Below are 14,644 nucleotides of genomic sequence, written 5' to 3' on the forward strand. Positions count from 1 at the left end.
CCCCGACTCCTCCGGCGATCTCTCCATTCGACAGCGCTCACCCTCCGCTAGGATTCTTGCCGTCTAGGGGTAGGGTTTTCGTTCCAAGGTCTCGCTTCGTTTATCGAAGGGGATATATAGGGCATCGCTGAGGAGCTCGCAAGATGAGGCCGATCCTGATGAAGGGCCACGAGAGGCCGCTCACGTTCCTCAAGTACAACCGGGAGGGAGATCTCCTTTTCTCCTGCGCCAAGGACCACACGCCGACCGTCTGGTTCGCCGACAATGGCGAGCGCCTCGGCACCTATAAAGGCCACAACGGCGCTGTCTGGTGCTGTGATGTCTCCCGTGAGTTCCACCTTGTCTTTTAGCTTCTTTATCCTTACCTTTCTTGTTTTTTTTTTTGAGAGGGATTTTGTTTCTGGGATTTTATTTTATTTTCTATGAAACCTTTCTTTTTAGCATCGATTAAGTTGTATTGAGGGAAAAATATTTTTTTCCCCCGTTTTCCTTGGTGAATTGGTCATGTATCTAGAGAGAAGTTCGGCTTCTTTACCTATATGTGATAAAAAGGAGGGATTTTGGAAGGGCTCATGGTTAGGTGTCATCCCTAGGGGATCTGCTATGAAATTCTGAAGAAAGTTTTGTGATGTCATCCACATAATGCAATGTCTTATTGGTCTTTCCTGTCGTTGGCATCTTGCTCGTACTCAATGCTTATTATAGCTCAATGCTCAATATAGGACATGCCCATGCCTCTCTTCTAGCAGGATGGGACAGATGGGTTTGAGGGAATAATTCTGGGAATTTCATTTTGCTTGTCCGTATCTTTCATTGCTTATCGATAGTACTTTGAAACGTCTGTCTCATCAAGCAATATGATAACATTTACATCCCAACTAACAAACTACTTTTGTTCTTACCAGTATTTACTATGTACAATAATTTGTGTATCAATTGAATGAGAAGGAAAGTGTGTGAAGTAGGGTAACCTTTTAAGCATTAAACATATTGCTTCTTGGGGGATTATCATCATTGATCATTTGGTGTCAATTGCATATGCCACCACCCTCCTCAATAACACCATATTATGGTTTGACTTATAATTTGCAACTACTGGTGCATTTTGGTACATTATCTATACCCTTTAAGTTTGCACTATATTTATATCATTTTTATTTTCCAAGATAGAGTATGGGTAATGGATACAACTGAAAATTTCTAAAAGAAAGTTAAAAGCATGCAGATAAGGAAAAAAATTCAACCAATAAATTGACTATTAATCATGATTTAAGGGAATTTAGCTTGAAGCACTGAACGGTATATTACGGTGGGATGGTTTGGCCTTTAATGATATGTACAGTATAGAACTCTGTTGTAGTTACTCAATGGGGACTATGCTCTGAATAAAGTCTTTGATGTGTGACATGCAATGAATCATTGGAATTCTTGTGAGTTTTTATGAGAAGTTGCATCAGAATTTGGTTTGAAGCAGACTCTTTTGCTGGGAAAATCTATTTTACTCTAGTTTTTCTAATACATAATCTTAAATAACAATTGGAGCATTTGTGTGAAGTATTTAAGGAAGAGAAAATTGATACAATTTGGAAACTTTTACACCAACCTTAAGAGTGAGAGGTACATGCTTTGACTTGAGATGTTTGGAAGGTTGTTTGTTTGACTATAAATGCTTGTTGCTAGAAGAGGGAGTAGATTCCTTTTGTGCAGTCCAGAAGAACTCAGGAAGCATGACTGCTTGAAATATAGCTTAAAGATGTAATATGTACAGTCATGCGCATCTGAACTTGTCTGGTTGTTCATTTCATCTTCTTTTTCATGATCAGTGGATGGGTGATTTTAGTTAGCTGTGATGGATGACATCTATAGGTGCACAATGTTAAAACATACCATATAAGCTAGGAGACATATTACATTAGTAATTTTCCTTATGATTTTCATTGAATATGTCAACCTTCTTCAGTTCTTTTTGACATAAACTAGTGGGACTAGGTTACATATTTAGATTGAGATCCACAAGCAGGAAACTTCTTAAATAAAATACTAACCTGAGGTAAAATTCTACACATTTCTTATTAATGACTCCTAACAATAATACATATATAACAAATGTTACACAGTTTTAAAATTTTTTGCAACATAAATATTAATATTGTTAGGCATTAGTTGTAATAGTTGATGTGTTCAAATTATAATCATATTGGCATGTTAGAGTAGCTCGTTCTAGGAGCAAGAAACTTTATGTGTGCCCTGAAGTTGGAGTGGGAGCTCATGGATGACCCTTGATTGAAGCTACATATGATTAAAGATTTGAAGCTTCCAACAATTCTTAAAACTATGAATTCAATCCCTTCTTTGCTTTGAGAAAGTGGGAGTATTGTACTATGGTTAAAATTGCAAATTATTTCTTAGGTCTTGTAGGTCCTGTTAGGATGCTTGATTTTGTTGTCACTTGGATTTCTCTCATGTGGGTAGAAGGGAGTGAGGAGATGAAGTGGGGAGGAGTTTGTCTGACTGGGAGTAGACATGGGATATATTACTTCTGATTTTTGGGATAACCGGTTTCTAAAAGTTACTTATACTATCCCTGTGAATTTATATTTCCATGGCATCCTCAATATCAGGAATTTTTCCTTTTCTGGGCCACTTTCATCCTCCTCCTCATCAGTTGTGTGCCATGTCAAATGGATACCTGATGCCTGTATCCAAGCAGGACCATGTTTTAAACTATAATAACAGTTCCCCTTGCTAGTGGTCAAAACATGATGTCAAAATGAATTTGAACTTAGAAAATGGTAAGAAATGTATGAAGCATGCTTCTGCTTTTCTTTGATAGTGTAAAACTACTTTCTTTATCTTCTGGAATATGGAGCAAAAACCATTTTGTGCTTTGTTATAGGATTTGAACTGTGAAGCTTTTTTGAAACAAATAATAGATATTAAGAGTTTGGCAAAGAGTCCAAGACAAACATATCTTTGTGTGCCATAACTTGTATTGAAGATTGACGTAGCTTTGAAGTTTTAATGGAAGTTACAACCTTTTGCATATGTTTATAGGTGCACTAGTTAATGTTTCTTCTTATTAGGTGTCAATGGAAACTGTAGTTGGAACATTAGGGATGTTAAAAAGGATTAATTTTTCTTGTTGTATGTTGCCTGATTGTGCAAGTGCACTGAAGTGGAGAAAAATTTTGTTTGCATCAAAAGAGTTGGGAGAGAGAGATAATTCTCATATTTGTGTGGTTGTAGGTAAGTCTTTTACTATGATGGCCCGAGCTACAAGCATAAACAAGACCACCTTTGGCAAAAGGTCGAGCTAGGATTAGATTTATCAATTCTCATCCAAAGAGTTGGAAAGAGACAGACAAATATCATATTTGTGTGTAGTTGTAGGTAAGTCCTTTAATATGATGGTCTGAGCTACAAGCATGAACAAGATCAGGTTTGGCAACAGGTAGAGTTAGGTTTAGTTAATCTTGTAACCAAGCCAAAGTCACGTATATAGAACTAGGAGCTGAACCTAAACTTAATTTGCAAGCATAGATCCATATTAGATGATAATTAGGTATGGGGTAGTTCTCAAGTATTTGTTGGTTAGAGAGGAGAAATAAGCAGGGGGGCAGGGGGCGGGGTGGGTGTTTGAGAGCATTGGTGAGCAAAGGAGGCAAGGATGAGTTTTGGGGTATATGTCTTATTATCTTCTTCTTTTTTCCCCTCTTTTTTTCCTTTTTTCTTCCCCGGGGGGGGGGGGGGGGATGCGTAGTGTGGGGGCCAAGAGAGAGAGAACAATTATATCTAATATATAGTGGAGAAATATAATATGTGCAGCATTGAGAATGAGTTTTCTGGTTTTGAGGTGTGGAATATTCTATGCCTGAAACCAGCTTGATAAAGTTTTGGAACAATTATACTGCTTTGTCCCTGTTTGTTGATGCTAGAGAAGAAAATGTTCATATACTTATCTTCATCTTTCTTTTTTTTAATGCATTTAGGGGATTCTACACGACTTATCACTGGCAGTGCTGACCAGACTGTGAAGCTGTGGAATGTGCAGACAGGGGTCCAGCTTTACTCTTTTAACTTTGATTCTCCAGCTAGAGCTGTAGATTTTTCTGTTGGTGATAAGCTTGCTGTAATCACAACAGACCCATTTATGGGCCTGCCTTCCACCATTCAAGTGAAAAGAATTGCCAGAGATCCTAGTCAACGTATGATTTAATTTCCCTTTTCCTTTTATACTTTTTTTTTTGCAATGTTCTGATACAATATGGAGTCTAGGAGTATGGACACATTGCTGTTAACAATTTCCCTTGTTTTGGTTTGCTGGAGCTTATAGATCCATTGAAGATTATGACATTGCCAACTTACATGTGAAGATGATGACATTTGAATTTGAAGGCAAGATGTTAAGGGGAGCATTATTTTAAGCTCACTCTATACTGTCCTCTCAAATAGGCATCCTTGCTTTGACCTACATGATTTAGTTTGGTAGCCCCAAGTTCTGTGGGTGGTCTAGTTGTCCTGGTATAATCTCTCTCCATCCCAACTTTCTAGTAAAATGAAAGATGACGTTAGTTGTGTTGGTGAGTTTGAGGTTGCTGCCAGGATATCTTAGTTATTTTCCAATCAGCCATATGATAATATTAGCCTCATTTGGACTGCCTTACATTTGGTTGGAGTTGTTGGACCGAACACAGGTTGTTAACACTTTGAAGCATCCAGTTGGACATGCTTCTTGATCATTTGGTTGGAGGTCTGAAGTTGATCTTCATTTATTATCTCTTCTTAATATATATTCTTTTAGATGAGTGAGTCCTGTATGGGGTCTTTATCGTTTTCTGGTTCTGGTTGTGACTCCATTTTCTGCCGCATTTATGTCAAAGTGTTGCTTGCTCTATATCATTTTATGTATCACACATTACATTCATATATATATATATATATATATATATATATATATATATATTTGTATGTATGTATGGATGTATATACATATATGAATATGTATATATATGTGCATATGTGTATATATATAAGGCACATATACATGGTACTACCTAGCATGAAGTCAGTTGAATAAGCTTAATCAATCAATTGAAAAATAAATGATACAATGATTTTGCATACTTAGTTTTTTGTGTAAGTTTTCTAGGCCCACCTCTCTCTCTCTCTCTCTCTCTCTCTCTCTCTCTCTCTCTTTCTCTCTCTCTCTCTCGTGGAAGAGTAGGATCTTTGCAGTGCACCATTAACTGCCAGATTGTTGGCTGCTGCTTACTTGTATTTTTTGTTTAGGCAATATCATTGCTGCTGACTGGTATGCATTGTGTATTTCTTGCCCTTCTTTTGTTTTATACTTATGCCACATTTCTTTTGGTAAAGTATGGAATAATCGAGTATTCACATCATTTCTGTTAAAAATTTCTTTTTTTTCACCCGCTTTGCTGGAGCTTAGAGGCCCATTGAAGCTCTGATGGCATTACTAACTTACAAGTGAGGTTGATGACAATAGAATTTGAAGTCAGGATGTTAAGGGAGCTTCATTTTAAGCTCACTCTGTTCAGTTCTCACAAAAGAGGCGTTCATGCTTTGACCTGCATGATTCAGTTTGGTAGTTCCATGTTTTACGGGTGGTCTAGATGTCCTGGGATATTAGCTCTGTCATTACTTTCTAATAAAAGGAAAGATGGCAAATGAGTTTAGTTGTGATGGTGATTTTGGGACCATTTTGTCATATGCATATTTTTTCTCCTGCCAGGAGATCTTTCAAGATCTTCCAGTCAATATTAGCCTTATTTTAACTACCTTTTCATTTTGTTGAAGTTGTTGGATTGAGCAAGGATGTTAACACTTCGGAAGGTCCAGTTGGGACTTGCTTCTCCACATCATTTGGTTGGAGGTTTGAAGTTGATCTTTATTTATTATCTCTTTTAAATAATATTTTCTTTTTAGCTGAGCAAGTCCTCTGTGGGGCACTAATTTTATTTTTTTCTTTTTGTGTTGCTCCATTTTCTGCCCCATTGTTGTGAAGTTGCTTTTCTCTATATCATTTATGTATTGCATATACACTAAAAAATGGAGAAAGCAATCTGCATGATGTCATTTGAATGAGCTTAATTAATTAACTGAAAAAATGATACGTGTGATTTTGCATGCTTTGGATATTTTTATAAGTTTTGTAAGCTCTTCCTCCCCACCCCTCCTCTCTCTCTCTCTTTCTTGTTGATGTTTGCGGTGATCTTGCAGTGCACCATGAACAGCCTTATGGTTGGCTGCTGCTTGGTCATCTTTTTTTTTTGTTTAGGCAACATTATTGCTGCTGACTGGTATGCATTGCGTATTTCTTGCTATCTACTTTGGACAGGTGAACTTAGGATTTTGACTCTATTGTAAAGCCATTCATTGTTGAAACTTTCTGATGGCTGAGAGGCTGTCTTTCTTGACAAGGGGCTGACTACGTAACACATATTAGAAAGCAAAATTAACAATATGACATATGTTTGACTGTTCACTGCCTTGTTGTTATACAAAATTCTTGGCCTTTTTCTCTTTGGGCAGAGACTGGTGAATCAGTGCTTACAATCAAGGGTCCTCATGGGAGAATCAATAGGGCTGTCTGGGGACCTTTAAATAAGACCATAATAAGTGCCGGAGAAGATGCTGTGATCCGTATATGGGATTCGGAGGTCGGTCACTGAATATCTCATCTATAAAATTTTATCCATTCTGAATGGCTTGCACTTGTTTGCTTATTTGGCATTATATATATAGAACATGATTATATGTGCACCCCCATTCTTTTATGTATACCTCACATGCGAGGATTGCTGAACTGGTACTGGATGCCGTACCTGTCAACGCCCAGTCCGGTTCGGTACCAGTTCGAACCAGACGGAACCGTTGGGTTTTGTCCGGTTCCGGCCAGTGTTACTGTGGTTTTGGCCGGAACCGTTTTCCATAAGCAAACCGACCCAGTCAGAGACCGGGTCGGCTTGATTTGGCCCAAACCGGGCGGTACGGCCTGGTTCGGCAATCCTTGCTCACATGTATCTCTTACTGTCATGGCAAAAATGTTGAGATAAAAACTCTGTCATGTTTCTTGCATCATCGCTTGTGAATCTCTAGAATATAATGGCTAAACAAAGTTATAAAACCTCCTTTCATTGTGAAGATAATAGTACTTTCCATTATTTTCTATTTGTTTCTTTCAACCATCTTGACCTTTCCTCATGTGTACCTTGGAATCAAAATTAAAGACTCTTTCAATTCTTGACATCATACTGGGTATTTTTATTTGATTTTTTTTATTCTTAGTTTCCTTGTTGGGGATTTTAAGCCCTTTTTCAATGACTGGAATGCTTACACTGATGTTTGTTGCTGAGTGATCTTCTGTTCTTGTCAATTGTTATCTTATTGCCCCCTATATGACTGAGGAACACCCCTGGTCATTTTCTCTATAGCTTAAAATCGTGCTGCAGTTGATACATGAGGATTCATACCAGTCCTTGAATAGTTAGGATGAGTTTTTGATGATTGTAGTTATAATTATGGATATTATTCCCTTAGCAGATAAATTATTCTCATTTATTTTTGCATGTGAGATTGTTGTTTGTGTCATCAAAACTTTTGATCAACTCTAGTTGCTTTTCTGTTCGTTTAGTCTGCTTGAGTAATTATTAGCTCTATATGAGATAAGTTTCTCTCTCCAGGTGATTTCTATCTCTGTTTAAATTTTCTTCTCACATTCATTTCAGATATCTAGAGTTTAGCGCTTTTTAAATTTATATGCACCTTGTTTTTGGAATGTAGTGTAGATCTATGCTGGCATCAGCCTCTTCTTTATTGCTCGCCTTAAAGTTTGTTCACTTTTACTTGCTTCATTCAGGGTCAGACTTGTAATTTGCAATTTGCTTTTCCATAATAACTTTGGTAAGATGAGAAAATTTTGTTTTCTTGATTCATATAACCTTTGGTTTTTTCTTTTTCAATCAAGAGCCATGAGATAAATGATAAAATTAATTTTTAGAAGGAGCTATATAAGCAAAATTTGCTGCATATAAGATTTATTTGACCATTCTATAGTATTTCTTATGCACTCATTTTGTTTTTCATATTTCATTGCACTGTATCGTGAATTGGTTCAATTCCTACCAATTTGTAATCCTCTTTTGACCTAATGAATTAGGAATTTACAGTTTGATTCTCTTAGTTCTTCACTCGATTAACATTGTAGACTTTACATAGTCTCTAACTACTGTTACCTGGACCCTCCAAAGTTGGACACTTGGTACACTTTATGACATTCCTTGATACTTCATTCCATCATGCCGTGATGTCATCATCATCATGTATCAATTTTTGCAACTTCTATGTGAAAATCATCAAATCTAACATAAAATTAGCAAGCATTTTATCAAATTTTATGTACTTAAAGGTGCATAACTCAAGCTTATTATTCATTATACATGTATATAGGCACATATTTACACATGCGTATATAATGTAATTATGTGTTCCGATGTCAATTTCTTGAAGATTCCTGTATTGGATTTTCCAGACGGGATGCTTGGTACCTGTGTCATATGTCCAACTAACATTTGTAATAATGTGTGATGTATGTAGTGAAAAAATTAAATTGCAGAAGACTCCTGGTTGGTGAAGTAGCTTAAAACCTATAGCTTTTAAATTGACCTGGTAAGTCTAGCAAGTGTTATATGAAGCCCTGATGCTTCTTGTGTCAGGTCAATCTGAACATGTATCTCCATCATTCATGAACTCCGCTGGGAAAAAAAATAGGGATCACCAGACTAGGGAAATCTGCTTCTGTAAAATTAGTACTCTAGCAGATACAATTTTTTTACTTCATATTTTTGCTTTGGTTTGAACTTTGAAGTTTGAACTTTGTATGCTAACTTCTGGATGTCCTGCTTTTCCCATTCAAACCACTCGCCCCCAAATTCATATATTCAGCTTGGTTGATTTTTTCTTCCTTGCATTACCAGCTAGAGGTTTGGAAACTGGAACCCTTTTTTTTGGTTAATGAGTTAATTCTTTTTTATTTTGAATGATGCCATAGTAGAACTTAAATGAGCAGGAGACTTGTCATAATGGTTAACATTGATGCTTTTCTTTCCATATAGTTATCTATGAAATTTCTTCTTAATCACTGCCGTTTCATGAAAATATATGATTTTGGGGGCTTTCTTTTCTGTAGACTGGGCAGCTGCTGAAAAAATCCGATAAAGAAACTGGTCATCAGAAACCTATCACTTCTCTGTCAAAGTCTGCCAGTGGGTCTCATTTCCTCTCTGGATCATTGGATAAATCTGCCAAGGTATTGTAGCTTATCGATTCTCATGATCTATATCAAATAAGATTTCCCCTCACAGTAATTCTATTTGGACAATAGTATCTCTGCTAATACCAATTTTATGTAATTTCCTTAGCTCTGGGATGCCAGAACACTAACTCTTATCAAGGCATACGTGACTGAACGCCCAGTCAATGCATGTGCGATATCTCCACTTCTTGATCATGTAAGCTCTAAATGGACCTCCCTTTTGTTTATCTGCATTTGAGCAATTATTGGTTGGTGTGAAGCATCCAGATGCAGCTTAGCACTCAGACACAGAGCCAACCACCCAGTCACAACTGGACAACTGCACAAGCATGCATGAATTTGTCAGTTTAGACTTTATAATATTGGAATCACTTCCATCTTGTCTGCACTACAAGGCTTTGCAAACTATCTGATTTGCATCTTATTTGCCTTTGCCTGCCTGTGTTCAGGACTTCTGTTTTTCATTAAAGTCTGTTACAAAAATGATATTCTGTGCTCCCATGTTGCTTTTGATATATGCAACTGTACACTTTTTACAATTCTATATACTTTTATCTAAATCATCTGGTAAAAGTCCAGTTGGTGTTCTGCCCGTTCAGACTGGAACTTTGATTGATTAATGACTCACAAGATGCCAATCAGAACTTTGTAGTTTAATGCACCTAAAGGATGAATCTGTTTCTGAGAAATAATCATGGCATTTGATTTCCTTCAGGTGGTGATTGGAGGTGGTCAGGATGCATCACATGTTACAACTACCGATCGTCGTGCTGGGAAGTTTGAAGCAAAATTCTTTCACAAGGTAAGCAATGTTTATATTACCTTTTCAACTAAGGTTTGAATTCCTTGAGTAATGTTATGCCATTGATTCAATTCTTTAGGCTTTAAGAATTTGTTTTTTCTCTTTGTTGAACAGATTCTTCAAGAGGAAATTGGGGGTGTGAAAGGGCATTTTGGACCAATTAATGCTTTGGCCTTCAATCCTGATGGAAGAAGGTTATTTCTGTTCTCCTTTTGTTACATTTTAACTTTTGAATTTTCTATTTTTGAAACTTAAATTCTAAACTCACTAAACAACATTCTTGCATGATTGTGCACGTGTATGAATGGTGCCATTGCATTTATCATTTCATGCATTTCACATGTTTTATATGTTTTCCACATATATGCTTTTCTTTAAGGTCTTGTTTTTGAATCTTGATCATTCTTTGGTTCCCAATGACAAATTCTAGTGACTTTTTTTGCAACATTCTTAATGTATTCTTTTGGATGCCTTTTTTCTACAATTTATCAGAGTTATTTAGGTGTTACTGAAGCTGGAAGCTTGCATGTCTTTAGTCAGTTGTATGGACAAAAGGTTGAGTTTCTCATACATGAATGTACCTACCACATGACGGTACAGAGTATACACATACTTTGGGAAAGTTATATAACTTTATGCTAGGCAAGTGTTCCAGTCAAAGTTGGAAAGTATTAGTCTATACTGCACAACATCATAATTTAAGGAAAACCCTAAGTTCAATACTTCAATGGGAATTAGATTTTTGTTGAATGGCTGGTTTTAAGTTCATGGTTCTAAATACCAGTGGAACAGTGGGGCATCCCACTGCCCCAAGTGTGGGGATGGTACATTCCTGACTCCTGAGTGTTGGGAAATGAGCTGGGATGGGTTGGGATAGGACATCCACCATCCCAAGTGTTGGGCGCATGCAAAAACTAGGACGGCAGGATACCACAGTATTTAAAACCTTAACAGAGTTGCACTAGGGTCATGGGTTTTCTGTGTTATTTTTTCTTCAAGATTAATTAATTTTAGGTTTTCGGTCATACTTTGAAGCATGCTGGTTTTTGGCCAATGCCTTCTGAAAAATACACTCAGAATAATGATTACATTACTTTTCAAGTGAAAACATAGTTGGATTCTCTGTAACGATCAATAAAAAGAGCTTGTCTTTTCAGTGATGATTAAGGATACAAAGCTTGTATATCAGTTTAGTTAATCTCTCTAGGGTGGATGCTGTTCCTCCACTGCCTATGCTTCTTTATACTTTGTCTATGTTTTGTGTATATTTTTTCCCACTTCATATTGACACGTATCTATATAGGGCCTATTTGGAAACAAGTTTATACTTTCCAATATTTATTCTCTACGACCCTTCTTAAGCTTGTTCTATATTAGTCAATTCATCTAATATAAAAGTTAGCACTTTGGCAGAACTTTCAGTAAAGTTAGAATAACTTTAGTATTATCAGATATTATTCAACCATAATGAACAAGCCTAATGCCACTTTTTGTTGGATCAGATCTATGCATTTCATTTTTGTACCATGTACACATATGCCTTATGCTGTTAATGCAATTAATGTGAGATTTTCTAAATTTTATTCTTATCCATGTGCAGACTTTCTCATCTTCTGGGCCTTAATAATCGTATTGCACATGCATATGCTATAGCACAATAATATTGATCACCATATCGAGAATACTTAAGTTATTCTTCTGTTTTGTGTTTTTTTTTTTTGAGTAGGATCTAATAGTTCACTAGGGAAAATGATAATCCAAAGTTGAATATTTTGTATAGTACCTTTAGTTCAGCAATCTTAAGCAATGCCCTTAATGGTTGAATCTTTAATAATTTGCATTTTTAAGTGGAAAGAATTACTTGAGGCAGGGGAGATCCTTTAGTGCCTATCAATACTTCTTCTGGTCGCCCTGGTCTATGAGCACTGAAAATTCTATGTGCACTCAAAATTCTGGTTGCACCCTTCTTGGTTCATTGCATCATGTTGAGAAGATCCGAACGTTGCCAGTTCATGATGGTTTTCTTAGAGTTTATATTGAAAAAATCCATCTACAAAACCCAAAGGAGAAGGAGAGTAAGAGAAAACAGGACTACAGTCAAGTTAGATCAAAGAAGGATTTTGGATGCTCTCCAATTCCTTATATACAGCTGACTCCAAAATCTCTCTCTTGTCGTACTTCCGATTTCAAGAATCAAAAGAAAGGAATTGGGGTAGGTTCCAAGAGCCGAGCTTCATGACGAGATAGTGGGGCTTGAAAGAGATGAGACACCCCACGAGGCATGAGGGCCATCTCCCCCACCCATTGCAGCTGCTTTAGCTGCCGGGCGATGACGCCATTGGCTCACTATCGATTGGCAGTATGAGGAGGCGCCAGTGGCTGGAGTGGTGAGGGGAAGAGATGGTGAGAGAAAGAAGGGGTGATTGGTGGTTGTCCGAGTGGGGAGGAGACCCATGAAAAAGGATTAGGGTTAGGGCTGAACCACTGAAGGGAAAATACACACATATATCAGGGTTGGTTTTTTCAAAAATCCAAAATGAAACTGCACCAATTTTTTCGGTTTGAAATTTTTTTAAACTGAAACTAAACTGACTCTAGAAAAACCCAGCTTAAACTCAACTGAAGTGACCGGATCGGTTTGGGTTCGTAGTTTGGCCTGCTTTTTTTCACACCCCTACTGCCATGCCATTATCATCAGTAATTGATCATTGAGATGTCATAGGCCATGTAGTTGGATTTAGTCTTTTGTATGCATATATAGTTCTTGAATATGAGGATATATGGGTGGATTGACCTGCCTTTCCCTTGAAAAAAAAGAATATCAGGACATTTTCAGAACCTTTTCTCATTACCATGAATTTAGCTTGTGATACACCTAGGCATGTAAGCGAAATGTGCTCTTATTCGACATGAATGGCCTATCTTGCGTATGAGTTTTGGCCCACCAAAGACAGAAAAGTACATAGATGCATAACTTGTTAGACTAGAAACAATGACTCTTGGCATGATTTAAGATGTGGTAACGGAATCATCAAGTTCTAATATATGATGTTGAGGGGCTCTAGCTGCAGGAGGCCTTCACCAAAGGCATGTATGCTTTTAATGCAGGCAAGTATTCATTGGTCCACATGCTGTATTAAAAAAGATATATATATATATATATATTAAGTTGATGTCCTTGTTGAATATCCCAAATCTTCCATAATTTGGCAAGGCATTTCTTGCTTAATTGAACATCAACGACTTGTCCACTATATTATCGTTCAAATCTTTTGCTGCAACCTTTGTATAATGTTTAGAAAGAGCTTAAATTGGTTGCTTTTTTTTTCTTTTTTGAGGGATGGTGTTGGTATTAGTATTACACCCTTTTCTTAAGGGAATTATGGTCTTGTTATTTAAATTGCTATAAATGCCATTTACCATATACTTGCTGTACATTATTTTTTTTTTGGGGCTAGAACTTGCTGTATATTGCTGGCAATTAATGGGATATGAGATTCATGCTACAGAAATCTTTCAAACATGTGACCCCATACTAATTATTATTTTCTGTGTTGGATAGCTTCGCAAGTGGTGGTGAGGATGGTTACGTGAGGTTGCATCACTTTGACCCTGATTACTTCAACATCAAAATGTGATTTCAGCACATTACCTGAAATTGAGGATGACCGGTTCATTAATTCTTTTTCCCCGTCATACTTTTTTGTTTCTTGTAAGTGCGATACCCTAGAGATGATTTGATGCTAATCTATAGACACATTTCCCTCTTTGGTTTGTGTCCGAAGTTCTATAGGTAACATCATTTCCAATGATTGGTTACTCTGCGAAGGTGTCTTGCAGCTTTGCTGCCTCCTTAAATTAGATCTTATGTAATAATTCAACTCCATACCACTGGCTTTGAGAAATATAAACTGCTATCGAAAGTGTTACTTATGCTGATGTGCTAGGGTTGCCCCAGTTGCTGGCTATTGGTTGGGCGGGGATTTCGTATCGAACTAGGGCTGAGTTTTGGGATCCTGGCATGGTTGATGTTCTGCTGTCAGTTGTCTTTTTGCCTGATCTCAGTGTATTCGGCTTATTGGTGGTCCTCATAGGTTAAATGATTTACGTGTTTTGGATACCACCTTGAACTCACCATGATCCACCCTGCAGTACCCACAGCACTTTCAGAGCCTCTGAAGCTTGAGTTAGCCTTCTGATGAGGCCCTCTTCAATCCAATTGTATTAGAAAGCCTGTTGTTAAATTAACCCAGTCCACCAAACTATCCATTACTTGCCACCCGGTACCATTGTCAACAGCTGACATTCTATACCATCTTAAGTGCCACCATTTCCTCTGACGTTTGATGGAAGACCAAAAAAAATAAAGAAAGAAAGAAGACGTGGTTGTTTATGTGATGGATCTCTTATAAAATTTCTTTTATCAGTATTAAAAATCTTGGTCCTACTGAAACATTAGAGTCAGAGGATCTCGATGGGTGATCTTTGCGAAGTTCTGTAATAATATC

The 14,644-nt window shown here is 37.1% G+C and overlaps 1 protein-coding gene across 2 annotated transcripts; it reads left to right on the plus strand.

The window, feature by feature from the left end:
- On the plus strand, positions 1-14,075 carry LOC103720237 (eukaryotic translation initiation factor 3 subunit I-like). Of its 2 annotated transcripts, XM_008809847.4 has the most exons (8): positions 1-327; positions 3,990-4,205; positions 6,553-6,680; positions 9,209-9,328; positions 9,441-9,530; positions 10,050-10,136; positions 10,251-10,330; positions 13,699-14,075. In XM_008809847.4, the coding sequence occupies exons 1-8, from the start codon at positions 144-146 to the stop codon at positions 13,772-13,774; spliced, it is 981 nt and encodes a 326-aa protein (XP_008808069.2). In that variant the 5' UTR covers positions 1-143; the 3' UTR covers positions 13,775-14,075. The 2 variants fall into 2 exon arrangements, with proteins under 2 accessions (XP_008808069.2, XP_008808070.2); XM_008809848.4 differs by lacking the exon at positions 3,990-4,205.
- The last annotated feature ends 569 nt before the right edge of the window (positions 14,076-14,644 follow it).

This window comes from Phoenix dactylifera, unplaced genomic scaffold (genome assembly GCF_009389715.1).
Source record: "Phoenix dactylifera cultivar Barhee BC4 unplaced genomic scaffold, palm_55x_up_171113_PBpolish2nd_filt_p 000609F, whole genome shotgun sequence".
NCBI lineage: Eukaryota > Viridiplantae > Streptophyta > Magnoliopsida > Arecales > Arecaceae > Phoenix > Phoenix dactylifera.